Here is a 26,381-nt window from a genome sequence, read left to right as displayed (position 1 = left end):
GGGGAACAGAAACAGTTGAGTGATGTATCTGGGTATTTTCAATAAGATTTTCTGAAGCACTATCAATACTGATTTTACTGAGCAGTTATTTTGAAGGTTCAATGTTTACACACCAAAAGTAAAAATTTGTTTTGCATTAATTGTATGAGACTATTTCTTGCTGTTCTCTCATGTTTTCCACATATGAATTTTCTCAGTCGAGTGATAAAAATCATGACATACCAAATCTTACTTTGGAAATCCAAAGGAAGTCATGACTATGTCATAAACATAAAGCATTAAGTCAGTCATGGTGACTCACATATGATTTGAAATATAAATTGGTAGCACTGTAAGATTGGTCAAACATGGCCATGTAATTAGTATATTCTGAATGATCTGATGGAATCTTATTGCTTTTGCTACTGTTTTGAGTAAGGGGTCTTCAGAGTTGTGCAATATTTTAATCTTTGTTTCATGTGGTAAATGCCCTACGTTGCTACAAATTGGAGCCATACTTAACTTGCATTTATTGCATATCTCTCACTCAGCACAAAGTCCCAAGTGATGGGAGAAAAGAACAGGAGGCTGCTGTATATAAGAAGGGTGTAAAAAACAACCCCCAACAAAATTTCAGACACATATCTTTAACATCAGTATGCTGCAGAATTCTTGATCATATTCAAAGTTCAAATATAATACATTTCCTTGAGACAGAAAGCATTACTTTGTAAAATTCAGCTTTCCCTTTTCTCATTCAGTATCCTGTGGACAATAGATGAAAGGCAACAAGCAGATACTATAGTCCTAGATTTCTGGGACACGTTTGACACAGTGTCCCATTGCAGATTCTTAACAAAGGTCTCAGCTTATGAAATAGGTTCCCAAATATGTGAGCTGTCGAAAAGTTGGTAAGTAATGTCACAGATGGTAAGTTTTCATCAGAGACAAGAGTATTGTCAGGTATGACCTAGGGAAGTGTGATAGGGCCACTCTTGTTCTCTATATGCATAAACAATCTGATGTCAGGATGACCAGAAATCTGTGACTGTTTTATGATGACACTGTGTATACAGGAAAGTGTCATTCTTGTATGACTATAGGAAGGTAAAGGATGGCTTGGACAGAATTTCAGTTTGGTGAAAAAAAATCTTAGTTTACACAAATGAGTAAGGAAAATAATCTGATTATGTTCAAATACAATATTATTGGTGTGCTACTTGACACAGTTACATCAATTAAATATTTAGGCATAATGTTGCAAAGTAATATGAAATGGAACAAGCATGTAAGTATGGTAGTAGGGAAGGCGGACAGTCAGCTTTGGTTTGTTGGGAGAAGTTTAGGAAAGTGTAGCTCATTTATAAAGAAGACCATTTACAGAACACTAGTTCAATCCGTTCTTGAGTACTGCTCAACTGTTTGGAAACCCTAGCTTCTTGAATTAAAGCAAGACAGCAAAGCAATTCAAAGGCAGGCTGCTACGTTTACTTGTAGGTTCGATCAATATGCAAGTAATATGGAGATGCTTTATGAACTCAAATGGGAATTCCTGGAGGGAAGACAACATTCTCGTCATAAAATTCTATTGAGAAAAATTTAGAGAGCAGGCATTTGAAGCTGATGGAAGAACAATTTTACTGTCATCAATCTACACTTCACGTAAAAACTTGAAGACGAGGTAAGAGAAATTAAGGCTCGTACAGAAGCATATACACAGTTCCACAAGCTGTAACATGGTTTTAAATTGAACACTAACCCAGAAATAGAATAAATTTCCTTTATTTCACATCTATGGTCACAAATTTTCATGTCATCAGACTACTGGTTTTGGTCTATACACAGTTTTATTATAAACACAGCTGTTTCTCCCTCACTCCATTTGTGAGTGGAATAGGAAAAGATGGTACGTGGTAACCTCTGCCATACATCATACACTAGCTTGCAGAGTATGTATGTAACTGTAGATGAATTAAACATTGTTCATGTTGCTTTTTGACAAGTAAATTTTTATTTATTGGAAACCTGCTCTCATGTGTTGCATTCCCATGTGATGATGTCAGAGATCCTATTAACAGTGTAAAATGATTCTAGTTTTCCTTTGCATTGCTGGGTTAAGTAATATATTAGGCTCCAATAACAATAAACCTTGAACACTTTTGTGCTTGACTGGGCACTTTTCTAATAACTTTTCAGTTACTTAGATTAGTGTAATTTGACCACTCTGATCTACACACCAGAAAATGGTGTAATGTTGTGTATACATTGATGTAATGTAATTAACTGGAAAATTTTGCTATGTGAATAGGTGCATGTGAAGATGGGGCTGGCAGTCCCAGAATTGATTAGGTATTAAAGAAATTAAGAATCATCTTATAACTGTTTGTCTTAAAAATGCTTAACATTCCACAGAAATAGTTTTGAAAAATACCAGTCCATTTAAAGCAAATGTCCTTTGACATCAATAAAAAGTCCACTATAATCAAAAATTGCCAAGATCATACAAACACATGACACACCTTCCGTCCAACAAGTAGTACTGTGTTTCAATGGAGACATTGGTCCAGTTTGTTCAGTATATTCCACATGATGGGCAAGAGAATCACTGAAAGTATAATACGCATTTCCCAAAAAGTCAACTGTATCCTACTTCACAGCTTGAAGAGTGTACTTTATCCCTCCATTAACAACATATAGCACACAACCTACAATGTTATGAGCTTTTTTCATCAGGATTCTCTTCTACTGTCTTCTCTTCTAATTTTCTCCAAAAACTAAAACTGATATTAAGTCTGTCCATGGAAATTTAAAGAATGTTTTGTATATAATGGTCAGATTTCTCAATAAATTATCAAATAGCACTAGCTCTGCCTAAAAAATGAAAAAAAACTTGTTAAAACACTTTGCACAAACTCTACTTCTATTGACATCAAAAAGCTTCACAAATGTTAGTTATCTTTCCTCTGTACAATTTTATTTAATGACTCATCAAAACATAGCACATAGTCATTATGCTAGCATAGCTTATTTTTTTAAGTTCATCAGAAAAATAGGGAGTAAGATCTTAGTTCGTGATACATTTGCACTTTGTTGCACCCGTTTTGAAGTTAGTGGTACCCAAAAAGTTAGTAGTACCCAAGTTGGCTGCAGATATAAGTTTGAAACTCTCCCCATCATGAGTTCAATGAAAAATTGCTTTTTACAACTTTTATGAAAAGGATAGATTGCTGCTCACCATAAAAATGACACTTCAAGTTGCAGACAGGCACAATCAAAAGACTGCTGTTACACTCTAAACTTTCTGCCAAACTTGTTCAGAAAAGAAAGGAAAACACACACACACATTCAGACACATCTCATGAACACATGACTGCCATCTCCAATTGCTCTAGCTGGACTGCAAATGTTACGTTGAATGAAAGCAGCAATAGGCAGTGGGGCAGGGAAAGGGCAGCAGAGATAGGGGGTGGGGGGGTGGGGGGGGGGGGGAGAAGAGTGCTGTCTGATGAGAATACAAGTACTGGAGACAGTAGGAAAAGACTGCCATGGGCAGTATTTGGACAGGAGGTTGTGGGGGAGGGGCAAATGAAGAGTGGAAAAGTAGAGGAAAATGCTGGGGAGTGTGTTGACAGAGACCAAGCATAATGAGGATGAGGGGGCATGAATTGAAAGGAGGTTGTAGAACAGAGGAGGTGGAGACTGTTGATTGGAAAGTGTGGGGACAATAGGTTATCGAAGGTTGAGGCCAGGATAATTTCAGGGGCAGCTAATGTGTTGTAAGGATAACTTCCACCTGCACAGTTCAGAAAAGCTGGTGGTAGAGGGGAGGATCCAGAATCCAGACAGCCCAGGTTGTGAAGCAGCCATTGAAATCGGTATGTTATATTCAGCTGCATGTTGTGCCACAGAATGGTCCAATTTGCTCTTGGCCACAGTTTGGCAGTGGGAATTCATCCTTGTGGACAGATGGTCGGTTGACACATAAATGTAAGAAGCTGTATAGTGATTGCAGTAGAGCTAATATATGACAAGACTACTTTTGCAGATGGCCTGGCATCTGATAGAGTAAGATAAGCTTGTGAAAGAACTGGAATGGGAGGGCTGGAATAGGTGGGTGGGTTGGGCAGGTCTTGCACCTGGATCTTCCACAGGGATATGATCCCTGTGGCAATGTGCTGAGGTTGGGTGTAGCATAATGATGAAATAGGATGTTGTAAAGATGGAATGGGTAATGGAACACCACTTTAGGAGGGGTGGGAAGGATCTTTGGTAGAATGTCTCTTATTTCAGGGCATGATGACAGATAATCAATCCCTTACAAAGGCTATGGTTCAGTAGTTCCAGTCCAATGTGGTATTAGGTGATAAAGGGGATGTTTCCTTGTTGCTCATTTTGGGGGAGGGGGGAGATGGTGGGAGGATTTGGGGGGGGGGGGGGGGGGATATGGGACAGGAAAGCTGTTTACAGAGTGCACCTGGGTGATAGTGCCTGTCATACTGAGCAATGGAGTTCCTGTCACCTATTCATAAGGACAACAAACTTTCAGCAGAAGAAAGGACAGGACAGATCATCATTAAATCATCCTACCTGCAGACAAGGTTCCATCATTGTTGTTATGAACTGCATTGACTATCTTGTGGAAGGCCTTTACCAGCTTTCTGAATCCTCCACCCGTAAACTCCCATCCCAGAAGTACAACATAGCCTCCCTTAGGTACTCCTCAGAACCTCTTCCCTGAATCCATTTCTCTCCTCATCCCCAAGACACCCCACGCATCATCTTCTACATACTCCCCAAAATCTACAAACCCAACAATCCTGGCCGCACCATCGAAGCGGGTTTTTGTGACCCTATTGAAAGAATTTCAGCCCTCACTTACCAACACCTCCAACAAATTGCCCAAAATCTAGCCTCCCACATCAAGGATATCAACCACTTCCTTCATCACCATCCACCATCCACACCCTTCTACTACCTGGGTCCCTACATCTCTTCGCTGCACACCAATGTTCCTCATGTCTGTGATCTCACTACTATTGAAAACTTCCTCTCACAACGTTGCAAGAGCAGCCAAAGATGGGGGTCATGTGTGAGTGAGGTGTGCCTACTTGTGTGAATGTGTGTGTTTTTTTCCTTTCTTTTGTGGAGAAGGCTTTGGCAGAAAGTTTAGAGTGTAACAGTCTTTTCACTGTGCCATTGTGCAATTCAAAGTGTCATCTTTAAGGTGAGTAGCACTCTGCCCTTCTCATAAAAGGTGTAAATAGTAATTTTTCATTGACCTAATGATGGGAAGACTTTCAAAGTATTCATAAGTATTGACACACTAACAGTCTCAGGTTTGTAACTGCTTGAAATTGACTGGGTGATTTGACTTTTACCTTACTTGTGCTGGCAACATATGCTCTTGGGACACTTAAAGATGCACAAAAAAGTTTTTAGACAAAATTTGATCCACTTTTATTTTAAAAAACTAATCTGAGCTTTTTTTTTTTTTTTTGATTGACATATTGGCCCCTGACAATACTGTTGGATAAACCAAAAAAATTTATGCATTTGTTGCAGTAAGCTTGTAGATTGGTAGGTCCTTTCACTTACCAGGCAACAAATCGATGGTTGATTTTATAAAGTATCAAGTGTCAAGAAGAGTTTTTGTTGAAAATATTTTAATAATGTACACATAGAACAAATATTAGGAACTGTACATTTGTCATTTTAGAATAGTATGCTTGATTATCAGGATGGAGCATATTAAAGAGGGAGCAAAAGTCTTTCCCAGATTAAATAAAAAAGATGTAAGGGACTATGCTAGATACAGCTATTAATTAATTCATAAAGTTTTGGATGGATACACTTCCACATGTTTATGTCTGTTTTCTCAAATGGTTCCTTAATTCGTGAAGTTATTATGGATACAATTCTACATGTGCTCTGGCAGCATGTGATTTCTTTTCTGTGTCTTTTGTTATGATGGGTACTGTTGCAGCAAGATAGGGCATCATCACACTGTGTTTAATTTCTTTGCATTTCTTGGCTGAAACATTTCCCGGCAGATGGATCAATAGAGATGGTCCATCATCACGGCCACCACATTTCCCATAAATAACCTCTCTTGACTTTTTGGATCTTCATTTCACCAGTTCCTGATTTCCACACTCTTACGACACTAATACAATATGTTGCAGAGATAGTAATGGAAGAGATATTGGCAAAGATGTGGAGAGAAATTGAGTATTGCCTAGAATTTCTACAGGCAACAAACAAAACACTTGTGGAAATGAATCCATAAAAACTTTGAGTTAAACTGCCATTTGGAGTAAACTGCATTGCTGCATCTAGCATAGTTCTTTAGAAATAAACTTTCATTGTCAGGGAATGACTTTGTGCTTAGCTTGTACAGTACTGGTGGATTTATTAACATTTCTTAACCATACCTTAATTTAAACCACAGGAACAACCAAACTTAAAGCACACTCCGACTTTTTTTTTTAAAAATGAACACCTATTTTTTCTTGACTATTTCCTTAGTATCCCTGACCTTCCCTGACTTTCTTGAAATCGTGAACCATCTGTAAGCATGACACAAGACACAAAAATAATTTTCATACACTTTGAACAATGGGAAATCCAGGATGGAATACAGACAGTATTATGAAAAAGAAAGACTGCTACTCACCATATAGCGGAGATTTTGAATCACAGACAGGCACAACAAAAATCCTACTAAACACATAAGCTTTTGGCTAGAAGGCCTTCTTCTGAAATAGACAACACACACACACACACACACACAAACGAAGCTCACACACACATGACCACTGTCTCTGTATACCCTGGACAGACTGCGAGCCACTGCACATGAGAACATGATGAGAGAAGCAGTCTGGGCTGAGTAGCGGGAGTAGTTGTGGTGGGGAGAGAGAGGGAGAGTGGGTTTGAGTGGGAGATGGTATAGTGCTGCTTGTGGGAGCATACAGGGACAAGGTGGAGAGAGGATACAGCTGCTAGGTACAGTTTGTAGATTATATGGATGGCAGGGGGAGTTGGGGGGGAGGGGGGGGGGGGAAGCAGAGAAGGAGAGAAGTAAAAATACTGTGGGTGCATGGGGTGGAATATATGGCTGTGTAGTACTGTAATGGGAACAAGGAAGGGTGTAGACAGGTAAAGGATAATGACCAACAAAGGTTGAGGCCAGGAGGTTACAGGAATGTAGAATATATTGTAGGGAGAGTTCCCACCTGTGCAATTCATAAAAGCTGGTGTTGGTGGGAAGGACGTAGATAGCAGAATCTGTGAAGCAGTTGTTGTAATGAAGAACGTCATGCTGGGCAGCATGCTCAGCAGCTGGTTGTAGCACAGTGGCCTCGGCTTAGCTTGTAGATCACATGACTGGTTTCACAGGTAGCCCTGCCTTTGATGGGTTGGGTGATACTTGTGACCTGACTAGAGTAGGTAGCAGTGGAAGGATGTATGGACAGGTCTTACATCTAGGTCTATTAGGTACATGAGCTATGAGGCAAGTGGTTGGGAGCAGGGGTTATGTAGAGATGGCTGAGGATATTGTGTAGGTTCGGTGGGAGGGGGCAGAATACCACTTTGGGATGTGTGGAGAGGATATTGTGTAGGACATTCCTCATTTCACGTCACAACGAGAAATAGTCAAAACTCTGGCAGAGAATGTGATAGAATACAGTACAACAGACTAGATAGAACAGACCTAGATGCATGATCTGGCCCATACGTCCTTCCACCACCACCTACTCCAATCTGGTCACAAGCATCATCTATCCCATCAAAGGCAGGGCTACCTGTGAAACCAGTCGTATGATCTACAAGCTAAGCTGCAACCACTGTGCTTCATTCTACATGGGCATGACAACCAAAAAGCTGTCTGTCCAAGTGAATGCCCATTCACAGACTGTGGCCAAGAAACAGCTGGACCATCCAGTTGCTGAGCTCGCTGCCCAACACAGCATTATTCATTTTAATGACTGCTTCACATCCTGTGCCATCTGGATCCTTCCTACCACCACCAGCTTTTGTTAACTGCCCAGGTGGAAACTTTCTCTACATTATATCCTACATTCCAGCAAACCTCCTGGCACCAACCTTTGTTAGTCATTGTCCTTCACCCACCTATCCCCTAGTCCCTGTTCCCACAACACAGCCTTCTAATCCATAAGTGCACTCACAGTCTTTTTACTTCCCTCCCTTCTTGCTCCCCCCCCCCCCCCCCTCCCCCAGCTCCCCACCCCGCCTGCTCTGCTGCATGTGTTGTATACCTTCCAACTGCACTTAGCTGCCCTATCCTCTCTCCACATTGTCCCTGTATGCTCCCACAAACAGCACTAAACTGTCCGACACCCATATACTGCTCTCTCTCCTCATCCTCACCCCAACTACCCCCTCCACCCAGACTGCTTTTCCGATCATATGCAGTTACTCGCAGTCTGGACCCGGCAGCCAGAGACAGTTGTCATGTGTGGGTGAACTGCATTTGCACGAATGTGTGTGTGTATGTGGTCCATTTCAAAAGAAGACCTTCTGGCCGAAAGCTTATGTGTTTAGTGGCCTTTTTGTTGTGCCTGTCTGCAACTCAACATCTCCACTATATGGTGAGAAGCAATCTTTTCTTTTGATATAATTTTACTTCTTGTCTAGGGTTGAGAATGGAATCATGTATTCTGGTGCAAAGGTATTCAACAGTCTTCCATCTGATACACCGGTGTTGAACATCTGGGTAATTACCCTCTGAGGTGTAAAATTAAATTTTCTGAGAGGTAGAAAGAAAATGTTTTAGTTTGTATTTCAGTTACAAAACTGAATTATTTCTACAAGACCATTTACTTTTATCTCTATTTCATAAGACTAATACTGATTAAATAAGTTACAAAAAATTACATTTTTCTAATTTCAAATACTAGCATTAATGCATGACACAAAGCGTGGAGGCTACAGCGAGTGAAACAAATGAATGAACAAAAATATTAGCAAGAAGATACATTGCTGCTCAACATTGATGAGACCCATTGAGTTGCAGACAGGCACAACAAAAAGACTGCTACACCTTACAGCTTTTGGCCAAAGCCTTCTTCAGCAAAGAAAATATACATACATTCACACAATCAAGCACACCTCAAGTATGAAAGAGCATTACCATTGGCAGCTTTGGCATTTAATGTATTAGGTATATAGAATCTTAAACAGGGTAATGATTGAGGAAGGTGAAGGATTTTGTATGTATGCTACAATCATTATGACTAACCAATGTATTTATTATGTTGTAGAAAATTTAGGGAGTCAGTACTCAGCATACACTGTATAAAATTTTATTGTATTCACATCATTTTTGTATGAGCATCATAAGCACTTGATATACGAGATTGAGCTGCACATGGAAGCATAAGATCAATCAGTTCTTCCCAACTCCATTCACAAATTGGACAAACTAATAATGGGATGAGGTGCATTTTGCCACACACTATTATTTTGACTTCTGGGTTACATATGTTAAGAGAACAATGGTTGTGCAAAATTAAATGCAAAGTCAGTCAAGAAATATTTCTGAAGACTTGCTGATATTTAGAAATTGTTGCAATTTGTGAAGTTAGTTTGATCTTATCCATGTGTAATTTCCCCGAATTCAGATATCCTCTCTATGTGTAATAAATGTCCCAAACTTTCTGTAAACATTAATCCTGTAGATTTTTGTGCCTGTAAATCATTGGACGTAATTTAAACAATTTGCATTAAGGTTACTGTGACAAATTTATTAACATCCAACAAAATAATTTTATCTTAATAATTATTATTCTAATACAGAGAAGCAAATATTTAAAAAATATCACAACATTTACTTGAACTTATGTCATATTCTCAATTCTGTAGATATGAAAATGTCACAAAATAAGGCATTGCGTAAAAGGTCAAAATCAGATGGTAGGTATGATCAAATAATAGCACTAAGGGTCAACCACTATCTCATTAAATTCTTTAAGAAAATTCAGGAGAAAAAGACCTTTGTAGTCTTTTCAAGAACTGCATAAATTTAAATTCTTTATCAAGTTCTATCAATATTTAATATTATCATACTTACTAATCAACAACATCTACAGTCACATGATTAATCTCTCAATAACAGTTTCATGCCTAGCAGAGGATTCATCGAACCACCTTCAAGCTATTCATTTACCAGTCCAATCTTGAACAGCATATGGAAAAAATGAACACTTAAATCTTTTTCTGCAAGCTTTGATTTCTTTTATTTTATTATGATGATCATTTCTCCCTGTGCAGGTGGGCACCAACAAAACATTTTCACACTCTGAGGAGAAAGATTGTGATTGAAATTTCATGATGAGATTCGGCCACAACAAAAAGCTCCTTTGTTTCAGTGATTTTCGCCACAATTTACTTATCATATCAGTAGCACTATCTCCCCTAATTTATGATAATAAAAAACAAACTGCTCTTCTCTGAACTTTTAAATGTCCTCCATCAGTCCTATCTGAGGCAAATCCCACACTGCACAGCAGTACTCCAGAAGAGAGCAGACGAGCTTAGTGTAAGCGTCTCTTTAATAGACCTCTTGCATTTTTAATTGTTTTGCCAATAAATTGCACTCTTTTGTTTACTCTGCCCACAACATTGTCTGTGTAATGACTCCAAGTTAAGATATTCATCATTGTAATTCCTAAGTATTTAGTTGAATTTACAGCCTTTCGATTTGTGTGATTTATCATGCAACTGAAATGTAATGAATTCCTTTTAGTACTCATGTGGATGACTTCACACTTTTCATTATTTAGAGTCTATTGCCAGTTTTTGCACCATACAGATAGTTTGAATTTGCAACTGGTTTTGATCTCCTGATGATTTTACTAGACAATAATGATGGCATCATCTGCAAACAATCTAAGGGTGGATTGTCTCCTAAACTATTCATGTAGATCAAGAACAGGAGGGGGCCTATAAGACTTCCTTATGAAACAACAGAGGGCTTATAATACTTCCTTGGGGGACACAAGATACTACCTCTGTTTTACGTGATGACTTTCCATCGGTTACTATAAACTATGACATTTCTGACAGGAAATTGTGAAACCAGTCACACAACTGAGACACTACTCCATAGGCAAGCAACTTGATTAGAAGTCACTTGTGAGGAACTGTTTCCAAATCCTTCTGCAAATCTAAAAATATGGAATCATTTTGATGTCCCCTGTTAATAGCTTTCATTACTGTGTGGGAATAAGAAGCTAGTTTTTTTTTTCAGAAGAATGGTATTTTCTGAACCCGTGTTGGCTGTTTGTCAATAAATCATTTTCTTTGAGTTAATTCATAATGTCTGCACACAGTCTGTTCAAAATCCTACTGCAAACCAGCATTATTGATATGGGTCTGTAAATCAGTGGATTACTCCTATTTCCTTTTTTGGGTAATGGTGTGACTTGTGCAATTTTCTAGTCTTTAGGTACAAATCTTTCAACAGGCAAGTGGCTGTACATGATTGCTAAGTATGGATTATTGTACAGGACAAACTGAAAGGAAGCTGACTGGTATACAATCTGGACTGGAGGCCTTTCCTTTATTAAGTGACTTAAGCTGCTTTGCTATACTGAGGATATCTACTTCTCAGTTACTTGTGTTGCAGTTGATTCGGATTCTGGAATATCTGCTTCATCTTCTTTGGTGAAGGAATTTCAGTAAATCATGTTTAGTAACACTGTCTTAGTAGTACTGTCCTCAGTAGTGTCACCATTGTCATCACACAGTGAAGCAATTCATTGTGTCTTGCTGCTGGTGTAGCATCTTTTGGTTTACTACCACATTTTGGGACAAGATTTTGCTGTGGAAACTATAAAAGCATCTCACATTGAAGGTTGTATTAAATTTTGAGCTTCTGTAAAACTGTGACAATCTTGGGGGTTTTGCATACTTTTTTTTTTGCTTCTGCAACCGTGTTATGACCTGCTTTGTGTACTATGGTTGATCAGTATCATCTCTTATTAATTTATTTGCTAAAAATCTCTCAGTTACTGTTGACACTATTTCTTGAATTGGGCTATGCTTACATAATGAGATTGGAAGGAATGGAAACTGTCTCTTGGGAAGGTATCAAGTGAATTTTTATCTGCTTTTTTTAAATAAATGTATTTTGTGTTTACTTTTGGTGTGTTTGGATGTTACATTATTCAGTCTCTCCACAACAACCTAGTGATCACTGATACCCATATCCGTCTTGACACTTGCCTTGTGCTCAGGATTATCTCTTGCTAAGAGGCCGAGTATGTTTTTACAACCATTCACACTGATTGAGCTCCTGAACTAATTGTTCAAAACTGTTGCAGCATCAGGTGACTATCTTCTCCCTGCTGGCTGCACAGTTGTGATTGGAACATACAAGGTACATCGCAATCCAGAGATCTACCCTAATGCAGAAGAATTTAATCCAGACAACTTCTTACCAGAAAAAATGCAAAACAGGCATTATTATGGTTACATTCCATTTAGTGCTGGACCAAGGAGTTGTGTTGGTAAGTCATTGTTAATAACTATTTATTTAGATTTTGGCTGTGTACAGTAGTATTGTATTGGACTTTTATCAGACATTTTTATTTTCTATCATATAGACTGTACAATTTGATGTTAGGGAAGTCAATTGTTACACTATGAAAGCGATACGATCAACAGAAATACAAATACAGATGTTTCATTCCACTGTTGAGCATATGTACATACAATTGGTGTTGTCAGTGTTAACACAATAATAACAACAACAACAACAACAACAATAATAATAATAATATAAACTTTGACATGACTAATATTATTAATTACAATATAATAAACCAAGATGGATTAAAAACTGATAAGTGACATGTTATATGATGATTAAAAGTATAAAATAATCGCATATATATTAAAATGTGCAAGAACATATAAATATTTGCCACTCATCTTCATCTACTTCCTTTACTGTTTGCTCAAGGTGCAGAGTGAATAACACTGGAGATAGGCTGCAGCCCTCTTATCACTCCCTTGTCAAATACTGCTTCCCTCTCATGTCCTTTGACTCCTATAACTGTAGTCTGGTTTCTGTGCAAGTTCTGAACAACCGTTTGCTTCCTGTATTTAACCTCTGCTACCTTCAGAATTTCAAAGCATGCATTCCAGTCATCATTGTCAAAAGCGTTCTCTAAATATACAAATGGTGTAAATGTAGTCCTGCCTCTACTTATCAAATACTGCTTCCCTCTTATGTTCTTGGACTCATAATCATAGTCTGGTCTCTGTACAAGTTGTAAATAACTTTTTGCTTTCTGTGTTTAACCTCTACTACCTTCAGAATTTCAAAGTGTGCTTTCCAGTCAACATTATCAAATGTGATCTCTAAATCTACAAATGGTATAAACGTAGGTCTGCCTGTGCTTAACTTATCTTCTGAGAGCTATCACAGTGTCAGTATTGTCTCTCATGTTACTAAAGTTCTCAGGAAGCCAAAATGATCTTCTCCAAGTTTGACTTCTACGAATTTTTCAATCCTTCTGTAAATAATTTGTATCACTATTTCAGTATTTTGCAACCGTGATTTGTTAAACTGATAGTTAGGTAACATTCACACCTGTCAGCACCTGCTACCTTTGGATTTGCAATTATAGTCTTCTCAAGGTCTGGAGGTATATTCCTTGAATCATACATCTTACACACCAAGCAGAATAGTTTTTTCATGGATGATTCTCCCAAGGACCTTAATAATTCTAAGAAAATGTCATCTATTCCACAGGCCTTGTTTTGACATAGGCCTTTCAGTGTTCTGTCAAACTCACATCTTAGTACCATATCTCCCACACATCTGCATCTATTTTCTCACCATTTCTATAATATTACCCTCAAGTTCATTTCCAGTGCATAACCCTTCTGTATGTTCCATCTGCCTTTCAGCTTTCTGTTCTTAGAACAGGCTTGCTATCAGAGCTCTTTATATTCATACAGCTTCCTCTCTTTTTTTTTTTTTCAAAGTTCACCGTGTTAAGCACACTTATAAGTCCTTGCATTTCTTGTCCAGCCATTCCTATTTTGCCATTTTGCATTTCCTGCACTTAATGGTCTCCCAGTTCAATAACAGACATAACAACACCATTGATTTAAGTTTCATAAGTTTGCACTTTTATTCTGTCCAGACAACATTCAAATGATTACCATTTTATCTTACACTTCTGTTTGTATTTCACAAACATTAGGCTAGCACATACATTTCATCTACATTTTCATCTACATGAATACTCTGCAATTCACACTTAGGTGCCTGGTAGAGATTCCATCAACCACCTTCACACTACTTCTGCACTATTCCACTCTCTAATAGCACATGGGAAAAATGTACATCAAAACTTTCCTTAAAAATACTGATTCCCCTTATTGTACTATAATGATCATTACTCCCTATGTAGGTTGGTCACAGTAAAATATTTTTACATTCACAAGAGCAGCTGGTGATTGAAATTTCATGAAAATATCTTGCTGCAATGAAAACCACCTTTTTTGTAATGATTGCCACCCAAATTTGCTTATCATATCCATACCACTCTCTCCCCTATTTTGAAACAAAACAAAACAAAACAAGCTGCCCTTCTTTGGACTTTTTCAATGTACTACATCAGTTCTATCCAGTAAAGAGCCTGTACTATACAGCAGTAATCTAGCAGAGGACAGACAAGTGTAGTATAGAGACTCTCTTTACTAGGCCTCCTGCATCTTTGAGGTGTGAAGCCAATAAAACTTCCTTTTTTTGCCTTCCCCACAACATTATCTATGTGATTTTTCTAGTTTAAGTAGTATGTAATTGTAATTGTTAGGTATTTAGTTGAATCAACAGCCTTTAGATATGTGTGACTTATTGTGTAACCAAAATTTAATGGATTTCTTTTAGCACTCATGTGGATGACCTCACACTTTTCCTTTTTCAGTGGCAATTGTCACTTTTCACACCATACAGATATCTCCTGTCTAAGTCATTTTGCATTGGATTTTGATCTTCTGATAACTTAACTAGATGGTAAAATTCATACAGATTAGGAATAGGAAGTGCCTATGATACTTTCTTGGAGAATTCCAGCCGTCACTTCTATTTTACTTGATTATTTTCCATAAATTACTATGTACTGTGACCTTCCTGACAGGAAGTCAAGAATATGGTAACATAACTGAAGTGATACTTCATAGGCAGTCTATTTGATTAGAAGTCTGTTGTGTGGAATGGTCTCAGAACCATTCTGGAAATCTAGAGGCATGGAATCAGTTTGAGATCTGCTGTCAGTAGCACTCCTTACTTAGTGTGAATAAAGAATTATGGTATTGTGTTTTACAAGAACAAAATTTTTTGAATCCTTGCTGTCTGTGTCTCAACAGACCATTACCTTTGAAGTAATACATAACGTTTGAACAGAGTATATGTTCCAAAATCTTACTGACATTTGATGTCAGTGATATGGGTCTGTAATTCATCTGATTAATCTTATTTTATTTTTTTTAGTATTGGTGTGATCTGTGGATTTTTCTAGTCTTTAGGTGTGGATTTTTCATCAAGCGACTGGTTGTATTTGATGCTAAGTATGGGGCTATTGTGGCAGCATACTATGAGATGAACCTATATGGTATACTAATCTGGACCAGAAGATTTACCTTTATTAAGCAATTTAAGTTGCTTCACTGTGTGAGGATATCTCATTCTAAGTAACTCATGTTGGCAGCTGTTACTGATTTGACTCTGAAGTATTTACTTTGTCTTCTTTGGTGAAAGAATTTTGGAAAACTGTTTAATAACTCCAGTTTTATGGCACTGACATTAATAACATTATCATTAGTATTGCACAGTGAAAGTAGTGATTGTGTCTTGCAGCTGGTGTACTTTACATATGACCAGAATCTCCCTTGATTTTCAGTCAAATTTGAGACAGTTTTTCGTTGTAGAAGCTATCACATTTAAGTCCAGGCTAAGTTTCAGGCTTCAGTAAAACATTGCCAGTCTTGGATACTTCTTGATGTTTTAAATTTGGCATATTTTTCTCATTACTTCTGCAACAGTGGTCTGACCTGTTTTAGGTATGATTTGCATTCAGTACCATCTTTTATTAATTTATTCAGTATAAATCCTTCAATTATCACCAATACTGTTTCTTCTGAATTTAAGCCACATCTGTTCTACAATTACAGAATTAGTTGGGAAATAGTGGAGACTGACTCCTAGGAAGGCGTCAAGCTAATTTTTATCAGCTAAATGACATGTGTATATCACAGTGCTTCATATTTACTGGGGGTTATTTGTTACTAAGGGGCTGAGTATGTTTTCCCAACCATTTACACTTTGAGTGGACTCCTGAACTAACTGCTCAAAATAATTTCCAGAGAAAGCATTTAGTACAATTTCTAATGAAGTTTTCTACTTACCACTGGCTTGAACATGTATTTTCATCAACATGCCAAGGATAGGTAGAAGTCACCACCAACTATAATAGTGTAAGTGGGATACCTATTTGATATGAGACCCAAGTTTTCTTTGAAATGTTCGGTAACTGTATCACTTGAGTTGGAGAGTCAGTAAAAGGAACCAATTATTAATTTATTCTGGTTGTCAAGTATAACCTCTACCCATACTAATTCACAGGAACTATCTACTACAATTTCATCACAAGATAAACTACTTCTCACAGCACCAAACACACCACTGCCAAGTGTATTTAATCTGTTCTTTCTGAATGCTGTTAGGTCCCTTGCAAAAATTTTGGCTGAACTTATCTCTAGCTTTAGCCTGTTTTCAGTACTTATAATGATTTGAGCTTCAGTGCTTTCTATTGGCACTTGGAGCTCTGGTTCTTACTCAACACAGCTATGACAGTTCACAACTTAATACTGATTGTTGCTATGTCTGTCCTCTTCCTGTGTTTGTCCCACACCTTTTGAAACTGAAGCCCATTCTTTACTTTCCTGGGGCCTTCTAACCCAGTGGTAGTCACCTGGTCCCTACCTCCCACAAGTGGGCTTTCCAGCTTTCAAAATGTGTGGCAGGTGGTAGGTATTTTAAAAACAATTTCATTAGGTTTTCATAAAATCTTGACACAAAGTCTTTGGTAAGTAATTGTTCTTATATACCTCCATTTGTTGTAACTCTGCTTTATAAATTTATTGGATTAATGTTGCTTCCACACTTTATAAACCACCATATCTGTGGATCTGGTTGGTGGTTAGAAAATTTTACTACTGAAAGAAATACAAAAGTGGATGGCAGCTAAAGAAGGTTGACCACCCTGTCTGACCTGAAAAGACCTCAGCCCATTCTACACAGCCCCCATTCCCCATATAGCCACACATGTGAATAGTGGACATCTGTCCCATTTAGCAAACCCAAATCTCCAGCACTCTTTGATGCAGTTTGAGAAATCTGCAACCTAAATGGTCACAGAACTGTCTGAGCCTCTGATTCGGACCTTCCACTGTGTCTGTAGCTAAGGTCCACAGTTGGTCCATTGATGATGCTACAAATGATGAGCTCCACTTTCATCTCACAGGCAAGATTGATAGTCTTTATCACTTGGGCTAGCCCAAACCAGAGAATCTCTTCTGATCCAAAGTGATGCGCATCGTTAGTATCAATGTGAGCCACCATTCTACAGCTTGCTGTACCCTGTCTTCTTCATGGCATCTGGAAGCACCGGCAGCCATATCCCTAAGGAGCCCCATAATGCACCTAACACTGGAGCATCCAACTACTAATAATCTCACCCTCTGTGAATGCTCAGATCTTGTGGGCCAGGAGTCTTCCTTTGGAACAGAGCAAACAACTGCATTTGACTCAGGGCCTTTGTCAGCCATGGACATCACCTGAAACCTGTTTGGAAGACAACCGGCAAGGCCTTTCAATCAATCCCCCGGAAAGTCTTTCACTGCTTGCCAGACCTTGAAACAACCTTCCACTTGACCAAGAGGAGATGTCATCCTTGTAACCAGGGTAGTCACAGTAGTTATCCAATTTGGGTACACTAAGGACTCTCAAGTCATATCTTGCCCCCTCCTCCTCCCCCCCCCCCCCCCTGCCCCCTCACGACCAGCCCCTCCTCAGTGATGCCCATTGACAACTGCCTCAGGCTGCATGACCAAAACCAGCAAACCTGGAGTCATGAGCAAACAATCACCAATGCCACTCACATCTGAATACAGCAGTCACAGTCCCTATCCATACTGAAGATGGCAGAATTACATAGTTGCAGTTTCTGAAGTGCCGAACTGTAGATACAAACACACTGCTGCTGCACTGATGGGAGCTGCCATCCAACTAATGAGTTCTAAAACTGTAACAGGATGTACACTTGAAAACAAACACCTGTTGTAAATATAAACAGTGGAAATATACACTACAAAGTTATTAAAATGTAGAGGCTTATCACAACTCACGGACAAATTGCTTTGCTCTGATGTGCTGTTGCTGAGATGGGAGCTGTTGCCCAACTAACAAGTTTGACACCTAAAAATTTTGAGATCATATGATTGACATTAACATCAATCTTCTACAGACCACAGTTCATAAGAAACTAGTCAGTTATGCATTGTTCTCAAAGTAAGTCACTAAACATTTAATATGATAGAGGTAAAAACACAATTGTTAAGGGCAGACTAGGAGTCACCTTTCATAAATATACTAAACTTACAGCTAGATAATATCAGGATGCCAGCTTTTACGAGCACTGTAATAAAGACATGAAGATTGTGTGATAGTTATGTGTGAACTTTCAATGATACTGATATGAGTGATACAGATATGTTGTCATGGCGATTTCCAAGCATGGACTTTTATACTTAACTGTGGATACCAACATGGAAATGTTAATCACTTGCTTACTAGGTGTGGACTGACAATATTTGTGTGGAGTGGAGTAAATAAAGACCAGCATAATGATATTTTGTGATTTTTTGTAATTACATATTAGTTTATAAAATGGTAAATGTCAGAATTAACATTAGAGTTAATCAGTTGAATCCAATAATAATCTGGCTTAACTAAATGGTAGTTGGTTAAGAAAGCATTAAAATTCAGGGTACTACTTAATTAATACAAACATTAGAGTTAATCAGTTGAATCCAATAATAATCTGGCTTAACTAAATGGTAGTTGGTTAAGAAAGCATTAAAATTCAGGGTACTACTTAATTAATACACTGTATTCCTCCATGGAAGAGTACCAACTTCCATGTAAAATTTCCACGTTCATAATTTTGCTAATTTATTCAAACTCTTAATTAGATGCTTAATTAGACAACCAAGAGCATTATTAGGTTTAGAAAAATTAAATACAGATCTGGGAATTAAAAAAGAATAATGGCTCTAATGGCAAAAGTAATTTTGGGTGCGGTTGAACTTTAATTATGGCTAGCATATAAACTTGTACTATTATAGTGACTATCTATCTTGGCTATGATAATGCCTTCACTATGCTGTTCATAGAAGCTCACCTATGTTCCCATTTCCTTGCTCATTATAAGACCTATTCCTGCATTACCCTTTATTTGATTTTGCATTTATGTTCCTGTACTCAATTGATCATAATCTTGTTCTTCCTGGTACTGCACTTCAGTAATACCCACTATATCTAACTTCAAGCTATAGATTTTCCTTTCTAAATTCTCAAACCTACCTACCTACCTACCTACCTACCTAATTCCACACTCTAACCCACAGAATGCCAGTTTTGTTTTTCTTGATGATGACATCCTTCTGAGTAGTCCACATCCAGAGTTCCAAAAGGGGGATTATTTTACGTCTCAGATATTTTATCGAAGAGGATGCTGTCATCATATAACCACACAATAGAACTGCATCTTCTTGAGAAAAATAATGTTTATTGATGTATAGGTCAATCAATCATCCACACTGTTGTTCCTACAGCTACTGAAAAGTTGGCCTCCACTCTTCAAAAACCTTAGGTTAGTCTGGCCTTTCCACTTTGCACTAGTACTACTCCAGTGGGTTGTACCTGTGGTATAGCTATCTGCATCACTGAGGCATGCAAGCCACCACTCCTTGCAAGATCCAAGACTCATGTTGTAATGTAACTTTTTTGTCGCCACTTCCTGCACTTCTGCACACTCATTACCTTTCATATTGGTTATTTCACTAGCCTATTTCATAATAATTTTAAAGTTTTGCACCCTTTCTTGCTTCTTACCATTATTTGTCTTAATAATTTCAAACATTCCTCTGATATCTTTCTTGTTCTCTCCATATTCACTGGGAGAAAAAATTATCTAGTTTTCTGTTTTTCAATGGCTTATAGGTTTCACACTGGTTTTTGTTTGCCTTTTATTTCTTTCTTACATCTAAATGCTGTCTTGGAAGAGGCTTTTTCCTTTTTATTAGGTATTGTATCTTTCTATAAGTTTTCTTTCTCATGTCCTCTTTTTATTCAGCAGCTTGCTTAATTTTATTCCTGGATTGTATCATACTTATTTCACTACATGGTCATTGTTGAATGAGAAAATTATTTTGTAACAAGACATTTCTTGTGAAATAGTTATATGTTAAAACAAGTTTCAAGGATAAAACAATCACAATTATTGTGATGTAATACTATACTTTTAGAAATTTCTCATATAATCAAATTCACTATAACATTTTTTTTCCTTCCGTTACAGGTCGCAAATACGCCATGTTGAAACTGAAAATTCTCCTCTCAACTGTTCTGCGAAATTACAAAATTGTGTCTGACATAAAAGAGTCAGAGTTTAAATTGCAAGCAGACATCATATTGAAACGTACTGATGGTTTCCGCATAAAAATTGAACCAAGGAAGTCTGTTAAAGCAATGTGAACTGTAGACTATACAACTTCCACTAAAATTCCAACAAAAATTTCCTCAAACACTGCTGTGAAACAATATGTGCTACTATCAAAAGTGTTGTCATATTTGTCCCACATTCAATAAGAAACAGCTTACTGTCAGCAACTGGAAACAGTTTGAAAATACATAAGGCCATTTTTACTCAAACTATGTATGAAACTGGCTTTTTCTACACAGGCAATAAAACTCTATTATAAATGTGTTGTTATTATGGTATTATTATTATCCTTATTATTTCTATTACGCATACTACTATTGTTAAATTTTGTAACATAAAGATGGAAGACTGATTGTAGAGATGGTGTAAATTATTGAAAATAAACTAATGAGAGAACGAGAGAAATGACCTGAAGTTTCATACTACTCAACATTCACATCCTTAATGCAAGAAATCTGTTTTAGTTCCATCAGTTTTCTCAGGGCCACAAAAAATAAATGTAAACATGGAAACAATTTTCATGGTATAGGACTTCCTGATATTGTGGGTCAGTTGACCAGGCTTGCTCGACTAATCATGTGCACATTCAAACCACAGTTTTATAGTTACTGCAATATTCTTCAATAGCGGGCTGTATGATGTAGATGCAAAAACTATATTTACTCGTTGATTTATGGCTATGTCTTCAAGCTATGCTGGTGGTCTTTTTGCTGAAAGGGGAATTTTTGCACCATCTATGGTAACTGGAGGGAGGAATACCATTTTGTGTGTGTGAAAGAGAGATCGTGTGTGCAATTATAGTTGTGAATTGGTTTGTTCCCAATCATAGAAAGTGATCATAACTTTGACCCATGGAACATGCACTTAACCAGTTAAGTGAATATTGTTTTACGCTACTCATGGCATGATGTGCAGCCTTGTCCCACTTTCCACTACAATACAGTAATTTACTGAACTTCACAACCAAGAATTTCTCCACACTTCACCTTTAATACATCACTTAAATGGATGACCTCACCACAAGTTCTCACTGGTCTCAAGATAACACCCTTACACTATGACCTTTCTTCTTTGATGAGCCAATTCAGCCACCATTATCAAAAGTTGGCTCCAGATTAAGTTGTGAGACATCTGAGTCTGGGGTTCATGAATATCCATAGAAACTCATACTTGGAATTTATTGGAATGCAGAAACTGATGCATTCTTAGGCCATGTTCGCATTGACCCTGTCACCAGAGGCCAGCCGGTGTGGCCGTGCGGTTCTAGGCGCTTCAGTCTGGAACCGCGTGACCGCTAAGGTCGCAGTTTCAAATCCTGCCTCGGGCATGGATGTGTGTGATGTCCTTAGGTTAGTTAGGTTTAAGTAGTTCTAAGTTCTAGGGAACTGATGACCACAGATGTTAAGTCCCATAGTGCTCAGAGCCGTTTGAACCATTTGTCACTTGAGGTTGATCCATAACATCAGCTGACAGCTTGTTCATGGTGTGTCCTATTTCCTTTGTCAGCTTTTGGCAGGATGAAGGAGACTGGGTTTCATTAGAATCTATTCTATCAAGGAGGTTAGAGTCTATTTTAACCTCTTTGGACAAGATGGTTTCCATGATGCCTCTGTGCATGGAGGTGAGTGCTGCAGTGCAACTTTTGCTGTCAAAAAGATGTGGCATGTGTAAAAGCTATATACATCTCAAATTAGTGTAGTGACTTGTGCACATTATTTCCTTAGTTATTGGAATAATCAGACAGGTTTTACAAATCTATGAGATGAAGAGAGAGATGATCTGTTATTACTTGAGGTGATTTGTGGCGACACTGAAAAGTAAGATTACAAACATTCTACATAACCTCAAATAAATTCAGCAAAACAAACAGATGTCAATTAACCTTCACCTGTCATTTGGCACACATGTGAAAGATAAACATAAATTTTAGTACGAGATATTCTGAACACCTAAAGCACTGTAAAGTGGAAATATATATCTCACATTTTCAAACCACCTCATATAACAAAACGATGCAAAGATTGGTAAACAGAATCGCTGCACAGAATGTTGCAAAGACTGAGAACTTGCTTCAGATGTTCAGAAATGTAAAACTGTGCACTTCACAAAAGCAAAAACAGAACATAGTATCCTGTGACTATAATATCAGTGAGCCATTTTGTTGCAAATACTTGGATGTAACTCTTGGTAGGGATATCAAATGGTATGATCACATAGGCTCAATTGTGAGTAAAGCAGGTGGTTGATTTCAGTTATGGTAGAATACTGGGGAAGTGCAGTCAGTCTACAAAGGAGATTGCTAACAAATGACTCATTCTAGAATATTGCTCAAATGTGTAGAACCCATACCAAATAGGGCTAACAGGGGGTACTGATCATATACAGAGAAAGGCAGCATGAATGGTTACAGGTTTGTTTGACCCATGGGAGAGTGTCATAGAGATGCTGAAGAAACTGGACTGGCACACACTAGACAATAGACATAAACTATCCCAAGAAAGTCCACTAACAAAGTTTTAATAACCAGCTTTAAATGGTGACTCTAACAATATTCTAAAACCTCTTACTTATCGCTCACATAGGGATCATGACGATATTAGAATAATTACAGCAAGCACAGAGGCAGTTAAACAATCATTCTTCCCATATTCCATGTGTGAATGGAACAGGAAGAAACCTTAATAACTGGTACGATGGGATGTTCCCTCTGATATGCGCTTCACAGTGGTTTGCAGAATGTAGATGTAGATGTAAAAGTACAATTATTCCTCTAACAGCATGAAAATGCCAGTAAGCATAATAATCTGTAAACAGCTAATGTTCTCCTACCACAACCTAAAAAAGATCCATTACAGTAACCTTAAGCATAAGATACACCATTCTTCTCACTTGAACAAATTATTTTTGGAGATTACGGTTTACGTCTAAAAATTTCTGATAAAGATACTGCCTATTTGTGGTTTCCAATCAAGCTGCAATTTCAGTCCACAGATTTTGAGCTACATTCTGAGTATGACAGTATGGCAACTATCAACCAAGTCATGTGTAACATCTTTGTTTGGCAAGCTCTTAGTGAGCAGTCTGTGGTCGCACATGAAAAGATAAACACATGTACCGAGAATCAAGAGAGGTGTATATCTGTATATGTGTGCTTCAGACTGATAAAATAGTGCTTATTATGTCTGCTATAGTGTACACCATTGGATCCGGAACTCCTGCAACACTAAACCAATATTGGTGACCCTGAATTTATTCGTGAGTCCTACTACAAACTCTTGTTTTGTCGAGCAGTACACAATGGATCACTTGCTGCCCACTACATGGCAAATGTGCCAACTAGATTTTCCAATGGACGCTTTGGCATCAGTTTCCAATTATCCACCTTGTGTTCACAATAGTTCGACGCAGTTTCTGAACGCACCGGCTAGCTGTACTCAGCAGGACAGTGCTTCTACATTCCCACAGCCACACGTGACAGCATCAGGTACGAACAACTTTTCATTATCATACATGAATCAGCAATCGTATGGCAGTGTTCTGTACTAACAAAACGTTTTTTGAGCACAAAGCTTCACATGCGAAGGTTTCACGTCAAATGTGAACTTTTCATGTGTTCTGAGTTCTCAACAACGGCTGACACAATGTGCTCAAACCCCAGTGACTATGTTTACAAGTTTCCCACGTGCCAGTGTCAACTTTCCACCCAAGTCAGTGGTGGTATAGATCAAGCCAGACGCTCAAGACAGAAAATTTCATGTTTATCCCGGAACTCCGGATCTTGCACCAGCCCCCCCCCCCCCCCCCCCCTCCTGCATCCGCTTTATGAATGTTTCTGACAGCACACGCTGTTCCTGCCACGTGTGTTCCACAAACGTTAGGTGATTTTAACAATTTTAATGCACCTGTAGGGGAGGGCCGAAAACTGTACTGTCTCGTTTTCCGCACATCGGCCGAATACAGTTGACTCTTCCATGCTGGTCCACTCTACGCCTGTTGGCGTTACTCCGTCGATTGCCCAACTCATTGCTCATTGATTTCTCAACCACGGTCGAGCCGTCGCACCTACCATACCGCGTGCCACTGACAGTGTCTGGAACTGAGACACTGCTACTGCACCTGAGCCAGTTATGTTGCAGAGCTATGGACAGGGAGTGACAGTTTCTGACAAACAGTTATGCCAAGACTCCCCCATTGGCGTAAGCTCCCTTCACAAGGACCACCCACGCACATGGTTTGCCTTGGTTGACCACTTTCTGCAGCTACACGGCGTCAGTGATGAAAACTCGAAGTTCCTTTGATTACTATGCCACATCCGTGATGAACAAGACCTGATCTGTGATATTGTGGCTTTGCCTCCTGCTATGGACAAATTTGTGTTGCTCTGATACCAAGTCCCGTTCAAGGTCACCCTACAGAGGAAGCTATCCACCTCATCATCAGTAACGAGTCGCTGGGTTCCAGATCCCCATCACAGCTCTGGTGTCATCTCCACGCTATGATTGACACACATCATATGCCGGACACTACACTTTGGACTATCTGCTTGCTCAAACTTCCTCTGGAAGTTCAAATTCACCTTCTCCATTTAACTTCGGCCACAATGGATGCTAAACTGAAGATCGCAGACCAAGTTTACAACATTCTTCCACCCCCGCATACCCCTGGGGGACCCTCAGGCCTCAGGGGTTAGCACACCTGCATGGCAGTTTGCATTGTTTGGTACATAGTGTGCCTGACTCGCTCCGCACATGTGCGCGGACCCAACACCACCTGGCAGCCACCGCCATAACTCCTCTCCTACCAGCTCTACTGCGGTACCAACATCGGAGGAATCTATAAACACAACTCCTCCACTGCCATTTCGGCCTCAGCCAGCTCAATGGAAGATGCTACGCGCCATTCTGCTTGGCGTTATTTCCATTCCCACTTCGGCAATGCAGCTAAGAAATGTCGTTCCCCATGCACGTTCCCAAAGTAACAGTGCAACTCCACTCGGGCACTACAGGCCACATTGCATCACACAGACACCTGTCCCTTAATACTTCTTCACCTCACGCACCAGGTCACTTGTACGTGAAAGACGCAGTGCCTTGTCTTTCATTTCTAGTTGACACGGGGGCCAAGGTTAGTGTCATACTGTTCTCCACAGGTATTAAATTCGAGTGTCAGCCTTGCCCCCTGCTTCAAGTGGCCGATAACTCCTTGATCCAATCTCATGGTGTAACTAATTTAAACCTTAAACTGCAGGAAATTAACACCCCCTTACAGTGGACTTTCATTATCGCCGATGTGGATCAACCCATGCTCAGGGTAGATTTTCTCTCAGCCCATGCTCTGTCACCTAACCCACAATGAGGTACACTAATCTTTAACTCGATAGACCATACCACCGGTTCTGATATTTCTTCCCTCTCATCTGAGAGTGCCACTCTATTGTGCGAGCTAGCTGAAGCTGCTGTCGCAGTGCTCTCTCTTAAATCACACAATGACGAGCTTCAGGACAACATCGAAGCCCTCTGCTTACGCATCGCTGCCTTACAAGCCAAGCTCACTACACTCGTAAGCAGGTCACCCAGC

The 26,381-nt window shown here is 38.8% G+C and overlaps 1 protein-coding gene across 2 annotated transcripts in view; it reads left to right on the top strand.

The window, feature by feature from the left end:
- The window catches only part of LOC126475114 (cytochrome P450 4g15-like), a 145,376-nt gene extending 124,309 nt beyond the window's left edge, over window positions 1–21,067 (top strand). For both annotated transcript variants that reach the window (XM_050102701.1, XM_050102699.1), the window contains exons 12-13: window positions 12,327–12,512; window positions 20,661–21,067. In XM_050102701.1, coding sequence (XP_049958658.1) covers window positions 12,327–12,512; window positions 20,661–20,836 — 362 coding nt within the window. In that variant the 3' untranslated portion in view covers window positions 20,837–21,067. The remainder of the gene's footprint in view (window positions 1–12,326; window positions 12,513–20,660) is intronic.
- The last annotated feature ends 5,314 nt before the right edge of the window (window positions 21,068–26,381 follow it).

Source organism: Schistocerca serialis, chromosome 4, assembly GCF_023864345.2.
Source record: "Schistocerca serialis cubense isolate TAMUIC-IGC-003099 chromosome 4, iqSchSeri2.2, whole genome shotgun sequence".
Taxonomy (NCBI): domain Eukaryota; kingdom Metazoa; phylum Arthropoda; class Insecta; order Orthoptera; family Acrididae; genus Schistocerca; species Schistocerca serialis.
This window is presented reverse-complemented; position numbering and strand designations above follow the sequence as displayed.